Genomic DNA, 16,009 nt, shown 5'->3' on the forward strand with positions numbered 1-16,009 from the left:
TACGCCCTGGCTCGATGCCCACACTCGCATGGCACTCTCGGGGGGCTGCCCTATAGCGCACCGGGCTATGGGCACGTACTGGCGACACCGTGCGCTTAACCGCATAACACGGTGTTACGTTCCCCAGATTATGTGTTGTAGTTTGTGTATTTGCATGTGTTTATTTCAGGAAATGGCTTCCTGAAATCCCTCAAGCAGCTGATTGGTCGACTCCAGGGCTAATTGGAGAGCTGACCCCGCCCCCTCGTCAAGACACAGCTGTCTCCAATTCCCCATTCCTTCAGAAGCTATATAAAAGCCAGTGTTCTGTTCAGGAGATCTTTTTTTTCTTTTTGTAGAGGATTTTGCTGGAGGTAGATTTGTTAGAGATTTGTTAGAGATTTGTTAGAGATTTGTTAGAGATTTGTTAGAGATTTGTTAGAGATCTTTTTGGAGGTAGAGATTTTGCTGGAGGTAGGGATTGCTGAGATTGATTGTGATAGAGGTTGATTTTGCTGGGAGTACATTGCTGGAAAGTGGTATGTTCTGTGAGTTTGTTGCTCAGATAGAACTTATTTGACATCCTTTTGTTTCTTAGTTTGTTTAAAATTGTTTAATATTCTGTTTCATTTGTTCCCAGGGGGGAAGGGGAAGGCACCTAGGGAGTGCTTAGGCAAGAGGCCCGCGGGCATACATATACCCGTAGCATATTCGCTGTCTAGACACACTAGGTAAGACCTGGGCGGACCACCCCTTGTATTTTGGTTAGGGCACCAGGTGGTGCTAAATTAGGTAAGTAGTGGGTAGGCAGGTAAGATAGGAGAGGGGGGGCTTTGAGATTTACTTTCTTTGCTTTGGTTCCGTCCAGCCCCTTTTTCCCCATATTACCGTGTAAAGGAATAAAGTCCTTGTAAATGGTACCACATTCTGCCTGTTGTCATTCTTACTTGCACCTACAGTCCATACCTTTTTCGCTTCACGGAGAGTTTAGTTGTAGCAGGGTGTTGCGTTGCCTCTTCATAGAGGCGTGCGTAACAACGGTGCCTGACCAGTAATGCGCTGCTTATAATAAGCCCGAGGAGTGAGCTCAGGTCTGCTACCTGGCTTAGTACCACACCTCGTCTGCCCCCCCCAAAAAAAAATTTGGGGCTGCCTCTCGTACCTGTCGCACTGCCGTACTGCCTCCTCATATCGCCGCCGCTCAGCTTTCGCTGCCTCCAGCTCTGCTTTGGGGCGGCGATATTCCCCAGCCTGTGCCCAGGGTCCCGCTCCGTTCAGTATCTCCTCCCATGTCCAGGAGTCCTGTGATGCTGGCCGCTGTTGTTGCTGCTGCTGCTGTCGTCGCTGCTGTTTACCACGCTGCTTGGTCTGAGTTGGGTGGGTGATTCTGTCCGCGGATTTCCTCCTCTTCATCTGAAGAGGAGAGGCGAGAAGGATCGGAGGACCAAAATGCTGCGTGGTAAGTGTCCATGGTTCTTTTAATATGTAAATGTACACATGAACACTACAAAACAATAAACATGGAAAACCTAAACAGTCCTATCTGGTGCAAAGACAGAGACAGGAACAATCACCCACAAACACACAGTGAAACCCAGGCTACCTAAGTATGATTCTCAATCAGAGACAACTAATGACACCTGCCTCTGATTGAGAACCATACTAGGCCGAAACATAGAAATAGCCAAATCATAGAAAAACAAACAGACTGCCCACCCAACTCAAGCCCTGACCATACTAAATAATGACAAAACAAAGGAAATAAAGGTCAGAACGTGACACCCAGATGCTAATATATGCATATTATTAGTAGTATTGGATAAAAAAACACTCTGAAGTTTCTAAAACTGTTTGAATGATGACTGTGAGTATAACAGAACTCATATGCCAGGTGAAAACCTGAGAATAATCCAACCAGAAAGTGGGACATCTGAGGTTTGTAGTTTATCAAAGCTTGGCCTACCGAATACACATTGAGATATGGATAAAGTTGCACTTCCTACGGCTTCCATTAGATGTCAACCTTCTTTAGAAACTTGAATGAGGATTCTACTATAAAGGAGAATCCTTTGAGACCTCTTTGAGTCAGTGGTCTGGCAGAGTGCCTGGGTCTCATGACGCGCGCTCCCGACAGAGTTACCTCTCGTTCCAGTGCTTTTCTGAAGACAAAGGAATTCTCCGGTTGGAACATTATTGAGGTTTTATGTTAACCTGTCTAGGACTGGGGTTCCGCTCTGCAACAGCCAGTGAAAGTGCAGAGCGCCAAATTCAAAACAACAAAAATCTGATAATTAAAATTCCTCAAGCATACAAGTATTTTGCACCATTTTAAAGATAAAAGTCTCATTAATCCAGCCACAGTGTCTGATTTCAAAAAGGATTTACAGCGAAAGCACCACAAACGATTATGTTAAGTCACCACCAAGACACAGAAAAACACAGCCATTTTTTCAAGACAAAGAGAGGAGACACAAAAAGCAGAAATTGAGATGAAATGAATCACTAACCTTTGATGAGTAATTCTTACTATATTAGACAAATTAAAGAAAAAACATCAAACATTTTCTACATGCTGTATCCCAGGTTCCCAGAACATTCCCTTATCTAAAGAATTTATGTGTTTAATTAAAACTCAGAAAATAAAACTTCTAAAATTCCCCTTTAAGATATCTTGTCTCTACGAAAAATGGAAATCTCCTCAAACCCAAAGGCAACCCCCAGGTTCTAAACAAACAAAACATTTCCAGGCCTTTTCAATTTGGTAGAAATATGCCTCTATCTCACTCGCTCCCTACAAGATTCCTGCCCCCAGAAAACATTTCCAAAGAGAGACATTGAAGCACTCCTTTTCCCAGAAAAAAAACACAACCACTTGGTCAGCATTTCATTATACTACACCGATTCAGAAACCCAAACGTTGACTACAAACAAAACCTAATAATAATGATAATTCCATTGTACTCCCTCCAATCCTTAGATTTAAACTTCCTCAATGGTTATATGTACTTAATTGAACCCATGTTAATTGAACTTAATTGGATCACCCATGTCACACCCTGACCTAACCAAAACAATAAAGAAAACAAAGAATACTCAGGTCAGGGCGTGACAATCCAAGGGTAGCGCATGTTCAATTAAGTACATATAACCATGTGTGTATGTGTTTTTGTACTGTCTAGGGGTTTTGTAGGTTTGTGGGATTGTTTATTATCTAGGTGTTTATATATGTCTATGGTTGCCTAGATTGGTTCTCAATTAGAGGCAGGTGTTTATCGTTGTCTCTGATTGGGAACCATATTTAGGCAGCCATCTTCTTTGTGTATTTCCTGGGTTATTGTCTATGTCTATGTCAGTTGCCTGTGTCTACCATCGACTTCTCTGCCCTCACATGGTCTCCCTGACAGACATTGGAAACCAAAACAACTGAAGAGTGGTGAAATAGCCTTGACAGCCACAGCAGCAAACCTAGGAAACATGGTAACAAACCCACCTACAACCATAAAGTATGCCAAAAGTAGTGTAAGAAAACAAGTTTCTACGAAATCTTATTTAGAAAAAAATAGGATCAGCATCCCCATTCCATCCCAAACAATAATGAAAGCAGAAGTTCAGAGGTCCCTCTCAATTAAGAGAACCAGACCTCTACCAGAAATACGACTCTGTGGATGGTCCCATCATCAGATGAGGGGAGAAGCCATCTGGGACTTAAAAGGATGCAACTTAAGAATAAACAAAGGAGAAGCTAATTGGCTGATTACCATGGAAAAGCATGACCAAAATGAAGGTGAAGAATATATAATAGAAATAGTTAGCTCTAAATGGTCTGAAGGGATACGACTGCAACAAAAACAACAGCAGTAACGACTGCAGAAAAAACAACAGCAGTAACGACTGCAGAAAAAACAACAGCAGTAACGACTGCAGAAAAAACAACAGCAGTAACGACTGCAGAAAAAACAACAGCAGTAACGACTGCAGAAAAAACAACAGCAGTAACGACTGCAGAAAAAACAACAGCAGTAACGACTGCAGAAAAAACAACAGCAGTAACATCTGCAGAAAAAACAACAGCAGTAACAACTGCAGAAAAAACAACAACAGTAACGACTGCAGAAAAAACAACAGCAGTATCAACCCAGCTACCGTCCACTACCATTACAAAAAAGCCAGAAACATCAGAATCAGTTGGGTTCCTCCAAAACATTTGGAACCTTCTAACCAATCCCAGTAGTTTAAGTCAAGAAAAGGAGACTGTAACCCCAATTGATGATTCAACCCCAGCACTATACAAGGACACATCTTTGAAGAAAGTAGCAAAAAATGAATGGTATGAATGGGCTCAATATACAGCATCCAAATTTAGACTGACAAATTGCTTATTGTGTGCGCCCTTTCCACTGAAATGATGAATGGTGGGACCTAATCCTTATGATTATAGGGCTTGTGCTGACTTTAATAAAAAATGGATGTACGGGTGGAAGCACAGAAGTTAGAGACCCCATATAAATATTGAATAGATTATAACCAACCGTATGAATGTTTTAACATGGGGTAGTTGGGGTAGTTTAGAGGCACATGTGATGGGGTAGTTTAGAGGCACATGTGAGACCACACGGCACTTAACTAATGACACCAATTGGAATGCAGACACACCAAAAAGGGCTACGTATCAAGCAGCTGGAAGTTGGGTGGGAAAAGTAATTACTCACGATAGTTGTCAAAAGCAAACTCTAGCACTACCATAAATTGCACCATATGAAGAACAGACTGTGGTAGTGGCAGATTTCTTCTGGATATGTGGAGGGAAAAGATTAAGGGAAACATTACCAAAAGGATGGACAGGCCTTTGTGCAAGAGTTAGGTTGATTCAACAGATAAATGTTACTGAAAGGAATCCTAGTAATACTAAGCAACAAACTACAAAACAGAGTAAGGAGAGAATATAAGTCCCCAATGTCTATTCAGATGCAATAGGACAACCTAGAGGAATCCCCAAAGAATACAAAGCAAGAGATGAGGTTAAGTCAGGATTTGAATCAATATTTCTTTGGATATCAACAAACAAAAACCTAGAATGGATCATAACAATAACAATCATGAAGTGGAACGACATTTATTGGATATTTCAAACTTTTTTAACAAATCAAAAACTGAAAAATTGGGCGTGCAAAATTATTCACTGTGCACATGGCCAGCATGCACTGTGCCCAGCCCACTACAGGAGTCACTAGTGCGCAATGAGACAAGGATATCCCTACCGACCAGGCCCTCCCGATGCTAGGCCAATTGTGCGTTGCCCCATGGACCTCCCGGTTGCGGCTGGCTGCAACAGAGCCTGGGCTCGAACCCGGAGTCTCTGGTGGCACACCTAACACTGCGATGCAGTGCCTTAGACCACTGCGCCACCCAGGAGGCCCTCTTTTACTTCTTTCTAGCTATATGTGAAAGGAGATGTTTGGTCCTGCCTCCCCAGTATGAATGAGAAAGTGAAGCAATGGTTGATAAGGTGAGAGCAACATAGAAGGTGCTTCCCTTCTCACTTGTACTGGAACAAATTTTATGATTTGGGACACAGTAAGCCCCAAAGGAGGGATTTTTGGGGAATTTTCCAGTATGTGCACATTATACATCTTAGAGTAGTAAGCAGAATCAAGCCATATGTGTCTGGGCCATTAGATGTGGACTCTGAAGCCATTAATCAATAGGTCATTAGGTTAAGGGAAGCCATATGTGCCTGGGTCATTAGGCTAAAGGAAACAATTCATCAATAGGTTGTTAGGCTAAGGGAAGCCATTACCTAGTACCGTAAGGTTCATTAGATGTGCATTAGGAGCATAGGGTTGTATATTACTAAAATCACCATTAGACATGCACCTACATTAGGAGTGTGCATGTTTGTTTATTTTTGTATCATCGCTATGGTTACGCCACCAGTAGAATCTATGCCCTAAGGTCTGTGCCAATAAATGTAAACCAAGCAGAAATAAGTGATAAGGCAAAAAAGATAATGGTGGCTAAATACCCAAGGGGATGAATAATTAACATGAAGAGGAGTGACTATCTGTGTGACTTAAGGATGAAAACTGTATAAAGAGTGTGTGCCGTTGCTGGAAAGTCAGTTGCTCCATGGACCAGCTCGGCTTGTTACTTTGTAATAAAGTCTATTTCAATTCACAAGTTCCGGTGTCTGAGAAATATTATTGAGCAACTATTTCTACGACAACACCAAGGCTGCGTTTCAAACTCATTAAAGACCCACCCTCGTCCACATATCCTCACCGTATGCCCTTGGGGGAATCTTCTTCCCCATCTTGGACGTCGGTCCAAACGATTAGCCAAACAAGGGAAGTTTGCAACGTAAGCCCCTCAGCCTTCGTTTTTGATCGAGTTTGTGAGTGTACAATCAAATCAAATCAAATTTTATTGTAAATTATGTTCACCTCGGGGCCTGAAACACCCCATAATTCAATTTGCGATGATTGTACATCCGCTAAGAAAAGTCAGTCGAAACTTAAAACCTCAGTGTCAATATGGATATGTCAACAAACAAATGTAAGTTAAAAACTCATGTAAAAAGGTTACAAATTGTGCTACTAATGCACATGACGGCAAAAACACGACTCGTAAAAGTAATTATGGTTTTGTTTGGTTAGCTTTTGGAAATTGTAGAAATCAAACATTTTCCTTCATGGCCTACAGGCCTACGTTAGTTAGCTAATTAATTTGCTAGCTATCATACAATAGGCGTATTTTAATAATTAAATAGTTAATATAAGTAGACATGCAATCATTATTGACTGTAGCACATATAAACACCCACAAGCTACCGGTGGCTGAAAACACAAACCTCGCGGGATGAACGACTGACAAATTTCCGGGCATAGGCTGTCCATTTAAAAACAATTTGTTCCGACGGACCAGGCAACAGCAGACACTTGGCTTCACATGCACCCAACTCACAACAGCTAGCTAGCTAAACACTTTATAGTTCCATCTGAAAGAGAATCGCCAAGAATCCAACATGCCCAAGAGAAAGCAAGGAGCTGCTGGGGATGCCAAGGAGGAGCCCCCGAGGAGATCCACCCGGTTATCAGCAAAACCAGCCCCAGCCAAGACTGAACCCAAGGCCATAAGGAGAAACCAGCAAAGAAAGAGAAGGCTGTGAATGACAAGGAGGAGAAGAAAACTAAGAAAGGCCGCTGAACCCTCGCAAGGCTGCAGGCCCAGACGGCATCCCCAGCCGCGCCCTCAGAGCATGCGCAGACCAGCTGGCCGGTGTGTTCACGGACATATTCAATCAATCCCTATACCAGTCTGCTGTTCCCACATGCTTCAAGAGGGCCACCATTGTTCCTGTTCCCAAGAAAGCTAAGGTAACTGAGCTAAACGACTACCGCCCCGTAGCACTCACTTCTGTCATCATGAAGTGCTTTGAGAGACTAGTCAAGGACCATATCACCTCCACCCTACCTGACACCCTAGACCCACTCCAATTTGCTTACCGCCCAAATAGGTCCACAGACGATGCAATCTCAACCACACTGCACACTGCCCTAACCCATCTGGACAAGAGGAATACCTATGTGAGAATGCTGTTCATCGACTACAGCTCGGCATTCAACACCATAGTACCCTCCAAGGTCTCGACCCCGCCCTGTGCAACTGGGTACTGGACTTCCTGACGGGCCGTCCCCAGGTGGTGAGGGTAGGCAACAACATCTCCACCCCGCTGATCCTCAACACTGGGGCCCCACAAGGGTGCGTTCTGAGCCCTCTCCTGTACTCCCTGTTCACCCACGACTGCGTGGCCACGCACGCCTCCAACTCAATCATCAAGTTTGCGGACGACACAACAGTGGTAGGCTTGATTACCAACAACGACGAGACGGCCTACAGGGAGGAGGTGAGGGCCCTCGGAGTGTGGTGTCAGGAAAATAACCTCACACTCAACGTCAACAAAACTAAGGAGATGATTGTGGACTTCAGGAAACAGCAGAGGGAACACCCCCTATCCACATCGATGGAACAGTAGTGGAGAGGGTAGTAAGTTTTAAGTTCCTCGGCATACACATCACAGACAAACTGAATTGGTCCACTCACACAGACAGCATCGTGAAGAAGGCGCAGCAGCGCCTCTTCAACCTCAGGAGGCTGAAGAAATTCGGCTTGTCACCAAAAGCACTCACAAACTTCTACAGATGCACAATCGAGAGCATCCTGGCGGGCTGTATCACCGCCTGGTACGGCAACTGCTCCGCCCACAACCGTAAGGCTCTCCAGAGGGTAGTGAGGTCTGCACAACGCATCACCGGGGGCAAACTACCTGCCCTCCAGGACACCTACACCACCCGATGTTACAGGAAGGCCATAAAGATCATCAAGGACAACAACCACCCGAGCCACTGCCTGTTCACCCTGCTATCATCCAGAAGGCGAGGTCAGTACAGGTGCATCAAAGCTGGGACCGAGAGACTGAAAAACAGCTTCTATCTCAAGGCCATCAGACTGTTAAACAGCCACCACTAACATTGAGTGGCTGCTGCCAACACACTGACTCAACTCCAGCCACTTTAATAATGGGAATTGATGGGAAATGATGTAAAATATATCACTAGCCACTTTAAACAATGCTACCTAATATAATGTTTACATACCCTACATTATTCATCTCATATGTATACGTATATACTGTACTCTATATCATCTACTGCATCCTTATGTAATACATGTATCACTAGCCACTTTAACTATGCCACTTTGTTTACATACTCATCTCATATCTATATACTGTACTCGATACCATCTACTGTATCTTGCCTAAGCTGCTCTGTACCATCACTCATTCATATATCTTTATGTACATATTCTTTATCCCCTTACACTGTGTATAAGACAGTAGTTTTTTTTGTGGAATTGTTAGTTAGATTACTTGTTGGATTATTACTGCATTGTCGGAACTAGAAGCACAAGCATTTCGCTACACTCGAATTAACATCTGCTAACCATGTGTATGTGACAAATAAAATTTGATTTGATTTGAGAACCACTCTGAGAACGGAGGCGCCAAGTCCAACCAGATGGAGGGGGTGGAGAAGGAGGAAGCTAGTCTGAGTAGCAACACTGCCAACCCCTGACCCCTAACCTCTGTCCCCAACCCTTCCCCCCAGCCTGCCCCAGTGTTCGTGGTCCCCCTCCAAGGCGTATTGTTAACATTGGAATATTTTTAGCAGTGATTTTATAAGTATACTATCTACTGTCCGTACAGATTTGGTACGGCAACTGCTCCGCCCACAACCGTAAGGCTCTCCAGAGGGTAGTGAGGTCTGCACAACGCATCACCGGGGGCAAACTACCTGCCCTCCAGGACACCTTAGCAGTGATTTTATAAGTATACTATCTACTGTCCGTACAGATTTTTAGCACAAAGTCAAGCTGAATAACATGATGCAGATCTGCAGTGGTCATATCAACAAAGTGTCTGCAGGCAAGATGAACACACTAAAATCTTGTTTTAATTAAACAGCATTTCATGATTGTGTAGGAAGCAAAGTGCGACCCGCCCCATAGTGAGTTGTGTGTTTCTGTGCCTCCCTCCTCCACAGTTGGTTCTCCTAGGGTAATACCTTAGTCCTGGTTTATTAACGGTTCTCCCTGACGTTCCCTTGCTTTGTTTAAATGTTCCTGTTTTTACATGAAACATGTTCTAAGCGTGTTGGAAGTGTGTTGTCCAATAAGAAAGATGAAGAGTCCTGTGGACCCCCCCCACCCCCAAAAAAAAGAATTAATAAATAAATAAAATTAAAATGTAATTTTAAAAAATCCTTCTCCCCTCGTCCTGCAAGTGTATACTCGTCAGACGTTATGAAACGTCATCAGAAGTGTCGACTTAATTTGAGGGTGTGCCTTTTAAGTGTTTGGAATGATGGTACCCAACTGGTTATGCCACAGAGGCGCTTTAGTTATAACTGGTCGTGTTGGAAATCCATGATGCATTGAGGGTAAATGGTGACTGACTGATCTACAAATAATAACGAGTTGTTATTTATGATGGTTTGTAGATCAGTCAGTCGGCTGCAATGTCAAACAAGCCCGTTTACACGTTTACCGGTACCTCGTGTGTTACATTTAAATAGGTCCCCGCAGTACTCACACACAGTGGCACCGAAGATTATTTCATATATTGACAAGATTATCAAGTGACCACTCCAACAGTGGAACTGCATATCCTCAAAAATGGACGGCAGGTGGGAGGAGGCGAGATCAGGCGGGACCATTCTAGCCAATGAGAATGCAGATACGCGTGTGAAGCGCATACACTACTCCGATATAAAGTAATTGTTATCAAAGTTGCAGAAATGCCGCGTGCGTTGCCTTATATCGGTGCATTCGTAACAACCTAACCATTACGAAACGTCTATTCAACCAAATAAGCCTGACGTAGCAAATTAGCAATTACATTTTCTGTTATCCACTTTGACCTCCATACAAAGTGCCTCACTTCCTGGCCTTTATTTTGGTGGACTGATTTTGGGCGGCGTAAACCCTCTCGCTTCGCCTCTTCCTCGCTGGTGACGCCTTCTTATATGCAGTTATTGGGTGGCACACATTGGCAAAAACGATTGGCATTTTCGTGTGTCTAGTGTGACTGCAGTGGAGAGACATGCAAAAACAAATGTCTGGGGGGAAAGGTAACATGTATAGCTAGCAATGTATACGATATTAGAGCTAGGGCATAGTTAGCCATACTTAGCTAGCTAGCTAAGTATGGCTAACTTCCTACTGTTTTGTGCGGGAACTGGACTCGTTCCAGAACGTCTATAATATGTTTTGCGGGTCTTTTATTTGGAATTATTGAAGTTGTGCAGCATTTCTAAACCTCTCTGATTTCATGCCCGGCCTTTTAATGAATAATGCAGTAGAATAATTACACTTCCTTGACGTTTTAGCTTGCTAGCTAACAAGCTAATTTATTTGCTGCTTTGCAGTCGTTTCACTGCTTCTCTAGGCCCTTCCAGAAACAACCCTGCAACCTGTCCCCATTATTTTAGATCCACGCTTTGATCAACTCCCCAAAGCTAATCAAAAGGAAAACTGTGACTCCAAGGGAAGGGCTAGGGGTTGTTTCTGGATGGACAAGGTCTTCTCACTCACACAACATTCTTGACAATGACACACATAGTAGTTCCACACGCTAAAGTTTGATGTGCTGTGCAATAATGAGTGCTTGATTTGTGAACAACCTATGTCAAATTCTCTGTTTCAGGTCCCCCTCTTCCTCTCCCCTCTCTGCGCCTCATGGTCCCGCCACTGCGGCTGGTTTCAGCAGCCATCTGGCAAACGATCCAGCAGAGACACGTGATGGATTATGGGATGCTGGAGGAGTTTGTTACCATGGTCACAGAGATGGTTCCAGAGCTTCTGAACATCCGACAGAGGGCCCAACTTATTCTGGGTCTTCGAGCACGGGTGAGAGAGGGGTGGAGCTAGTGCTCATCATTAAGGGGGAGATATGATCATAATTAGTCATGTTTATGGTCTCTAAGTCTCCTGACAGGTTTGCTCTGCTTTCAGCTGGTCCTGGAGTTGTGTCGCTCGAAGCCGATCACAGACCTCCAGACCATTCAGCCACACCTGGACAGGATACAGACCCTCACACCTCTCTGGGGGACACAGGTGAGCTCTTAAGGTCAGAGACTCAGCAAAGGTTTACATCAGCCAGTCAGTCAGTCCCACACAACTGATTTGATAATGATCATTATAACAAAAGTGTTTTCTTTCTTGCAGACTGATGATGAAGATTTATCTGAATCTAACTTTCTGGGGCTGATTCAAACCCTGCTGAACGACCCAAATGAGATGGAACACTTCTTCCAGGTCAGTGTGGCTTTGGAATAGCTGTGTAGGTATACTACTACCCAGAAGTGCACACTCGTAGTCTTTGTTATTTATAAACAATGTTGACCTTTTTTTAAGGCCTCCTTTTATTCTGATTACAGCTGTATGTGTCCATGTGAGTTGCAGGTGCCAAATGTTCTTATATCAGATATTATTTATTTTATACTAATTTCTTATTCTCAGGATGTTTTTCCTGTGGAATTTGGTCCCAAGTATGATGCAGCAATCGAGAAACTAATGTGTCAGTTTCTTTCAAGACTTGAGAAGCTACTTCCAGTATCAAACTTTCAACAGGTACTGAAATTAGAAGAGTACCTTCATCAATTCAGTGAAGGATCGCTATTCACAAAGGTTCATTCATAGAGTATATTTTGAATCACCCCTAAATCGTATCCATTTTCCTTCCGTGTCAGGCTGCGTCCCTGCTCAGCGATGTCCCCTCTGTTCTGGAGGAATGTGTGCAGTCTGTGTCTCACCCTCAGCAGCTGAAAACCCTGCTTCAGTACCACAGAGACCTCAGCCAGCTGGACAACCATGGTAGACATCTATCATAGGACGCATGTAGATATTGGCCAATCTTCTGTAGGGGACGTTGACATTTATTCACTTCTTAACCATTGTCTTTCATTTCTCGCTTCCCTTTCTAGATACTCTGTCTTCCTCCGATGGGGACTGCATTCTTTCAGCTCTCTGTCTCCCTCCAGTAGAAAGGGTGGTGATTGCAACTGAACAGACAGAGTCAGAAACACAGACATTATCCTTGAATGTCTTCATGGATACATTTACCAAAGAGTTGGAAGTGGACTCTGCAACACTGACAGAGTACACAGAGATGGAACCCGGGACAAGTATGGATGTAATAAAAAGCGAGAAGAGGGTGGAATGTGAGAAAAACAACAAACAATCTATAGAGTTAACGGACCCTGTGGAACATGAGGACATGGAGGTTCATGACGGAAATGAAGAAGAGAATGTTCTGGGGATTGGACCAGTACAAGATGAGACGGAAGGTATTGTTGAAGAAGTGAACCCCAGGTACAGAACAGTGATGGTTATCGGGGAAGATGGGGTGGCACAGCCTTATGAAGATTCAAGTGTCAGAAAGCCCCAAATAAAGACTCATAAAGACAGTGGAAGTCATGGAGAACAAATGAAAAGCATAGATGTATCTGATAAGATCATATCCTCAATGCTTCACAAGCCTTCAGTGGAGCTACAAAGAATTGATACTACTAACCTGATATTACCATCTAGACCAGTTAGACAAAACAGGGGGCGTAAGATGAAGACATTGCTAGCACGAGAACGGCAACAAACCAAAACAGAACTTTCAGAAGAAAATGCATTCAAAAAATGCCCAATTTGTGGGAAGACTTTCAGTCGAGGTGCTGACATGAAGCGACACCAGAAAATCCACACAGGTGAGCGCCCATTTCAGTGTCTCCAGTGTAAGAAACGCTTCTTGTACCATTTTGATCTGAGGAGACATCGGCAAAATGTGTGTAAAGTAGTTGTGTCAGAACCTAAAGGTGAAACATCCAAGCAGCTCAAAGGCAGGTCGAATATGTGTGATATGAGTTACAAGGACCCACAAAGCTTGGAGAAACCGAGACTAAAATGTGAAAAAGACTCCAAGAAAAGGCGTAGCAGATCTCCAGATAGTGATGAGAAGGACACAATCCAGAAACCTGAGGGAAGAGACACGGAGCCGTCCAGTGGTGTTACTCTTGAGGCAACACCCGAGGACAGTGACTCATCCTCCACCAGTACTCCCCAGGACCCATCTTACGACCCATCTGGCGAACCTAGCAAGACCGAAAAACACAAGCAGTCAAAAGTGTGCTGCATTTGCAAAAAACGTTTGCCAAAATCTTACAGCATGAAAGTTCACATGAGGTCCCACTCAGATCTGCGCCCTCACAAATGTCCTCATTGTGGGCAGACATTCAAGAACATCTATGATATGAGGAAGCACATTGTAAAGACTGTGTGCAAGGTGCTGCGAGCTGATCCTGAAGAGGCCCAGGCCCAGGTACATGCACTCACCCACAGCCCCCTCCACTGCACTGAGTGCAGTAGGATGTTTGCAGACCCAGTAAAGCTAGACAGGCACAAGCTGTCGCACAAGCCTTTGAAATGCACCATGTGTGAAAACAGCTTCAATGGGGTCAAGCCCCTTAAGAAACACTATCTGGATGCCCATAAATTCAGCGGGCCATTCCTCTGCACCTCCTGTGATAAAAGCTACACTGATTTAGCAGCTCTCATCAGACACGAGAGGACTCACACCGGAGACCTCCCATACCAGTGCTCCCACTGTCCACGGAAGTTTAACTTATCAGCGGTTCTTGTCGAACACGAGAGAATACATACCGGAGAGAAACGATGCCTTTGCTGGGAGTGTGGAAAGGGATTTATCAGCAATGCAAAACTGAAAATGCACATGCTGTGTGTTCACAGAAAACCTGAAGATAAACACTTCTCCTGCTCCCAGTGTGACAAATCTTACGCATTACAAAGGACGTTACAAGTCCATGTGGCGAGACATCATGCTGGGGTGCGTTTCCCGTGCACATACTGCGGTAAGCTGTTTCTGAACATGTCCTCATTGACAAGGCATGACCTGATTCACACTCAGGAGAGGCCTTTTAAATGCACCGAATTGGAGTGCGGCAAAAGTTTCAAATCAAAATCTGAAGTGAAGGTACACATGAGATACCATACTGGGGAGCGGCCATTCAAGTGTAAAGTCTGTGGGAAGGGTTTTACTCAAAACTGTTATCTCACTCAACACATGCGAACTCATACAGGGGAGAAGCCTTATCCTTGTTCTGTCTGTGGAAGAAAATTTGATGACTCTAGGAAACGGAAAAGGCATATGATGATTCACACTGGAGAGAAGCCCCACAAATGTTTGAAATGTGAGAAAGCTTTCAGTCGGGCAGACCTGTTGAAAGCACATGACAGGAAAGAACACTGAACAAGTTCAAGTCCAGGGATTATTTTATTTTGTTTCTTTGTATTTTTCTTCTTCTTCTGTATAGATGTTAGAGGAACAAAATGTTTCATTACTATGTTGTGAATTTATTCTGGATCTTTTCTGAAATGTTGTCTTAAAAATTAAGGATCTAAGAAACATGACCTGTCTAGGAATATGTATCCCTGAGATGCTTTTAGGGACAAGAGTTGGAAATAATGCAAGCTATTAACACTGATGCAATAGATTGGATAGTTGTTTAGTCAACGGCTTTTTATCTATCCTCATTCAAATAAAACCATGTGTATTTTGGTGCAGATCTGTACTCGCCGCTAGAGGGAGTTTGTCATCTTTCTCAAGCATCCATTCACACTTCACTCTGAATAAAAGTAGATAGGGCCATGCTTTTGGAATGTACATTGTTTTTGTCAGTCAACATAAGTTGTGCTTTCTGAAATGTATGGTGAAATGTATATTTTCAGTTTTGTACTTTACAAAATTGGACAAAAAACATGAGGGCAGCATCTGTTTATGAACGGTGATGATCAGCAGCATCACAACACAGAGGTGGAGCTCAAAGTTCAAGATGTTCAGGGGTTTTCTAAGATAAGGCTCTGACATTTTCGTACTGTCAGATAGATACTAGACTAGTCTATGTATGCTGTAGTGCATTCTACAGTGGAAGGGGTTTCCTGCCAATCATACCCAATAATGTTTCAGTTTTAATAATGGTCCCTATGGCTGATTTTAGATGGGCAATTCTGATATTTTATTGACTAATTGTTCTTTTGACCAATCAGATCAGCTCTGAAAAATATCTGGTGTGATTGACTTAAAAAAAAAAAAATACAATTAGTGGAAAAAAATATCAGAATTGGGCTGCCTGTCTAAACGCCGCCTATGAGACCCCTGGGCCTGTTCTCATGCACAGGGCGTAGCTTTGTTGTTTCAAGTACAAATAAAATGTATTGAATGATTGTGAATACAAAATATTTTTTAAATAATGCTTTCAATAGTTAATTTGTGTATTTATTATGTATTTTATGGTCTGTGATAACTGTCTTTAATAGGTATTTTCAGAGGTAGGCTATTAAGGTTGGCTGGAGTAGACATCGATGAACGAATTATGTGCACAAGTTTTCCCAGACCCTACAATAT

The 16,009-nt window shown here is 43.3% G+C and overlaps 1 protein-coding gene across 1 annotated transcript; it reads left to right on the forward strand.

Moving 5' to 3' along the window:
• The first annotated feature begins 10,486 nt into the window (after nucleotides 1-10,486).
• Nucleotides 10,487-15,592, forward strand: LOC112224388 (zinc finger protein 888-like). Its single transcript, XM_024387914.2, has 7 exons — nucleotides 10,487-10,667; nucleotides 11,243-11,445; nucleotides 11,551-11,652; nucleotides 11,764-11,853; nucleotides 12,058-12,168; nucleotides 12,288-12,411; nucleotides 12,522-15,592. The coding sequence occupies exons 1-7, from the start codon at nucleotides 10,640-10,642 to the stop codon at nucleotides 14,852-14,854; spliced, it is 2,991 nt and encodes a 996-aa protein (XP_024243682.1). The 5' UTR covers nucleotides 10,487-10,639; the 3' UTR covers nucleotides 14,855-15,592.
• The last annotated feature ends 417 nt before the right edge of the window (nucleotides 15,593-16,009 follow it).

This window comes from Oncorhynchus tshawytscha, linkage group LG25, assembly GCF_018296145.1.
Source record: "Oncorhynchus tshawytscha isolate Ot180627B linkage group LG25, Otsh_v2.0, whole genome shotgun sequence".
Taxonomy (NCBI): Eukaryota; Metazoa; Chordata; class Actinopteri; order Salmoniformes; family Salmonidae; genus Oncorhynchus; species Oncorhynchus tshawytscha.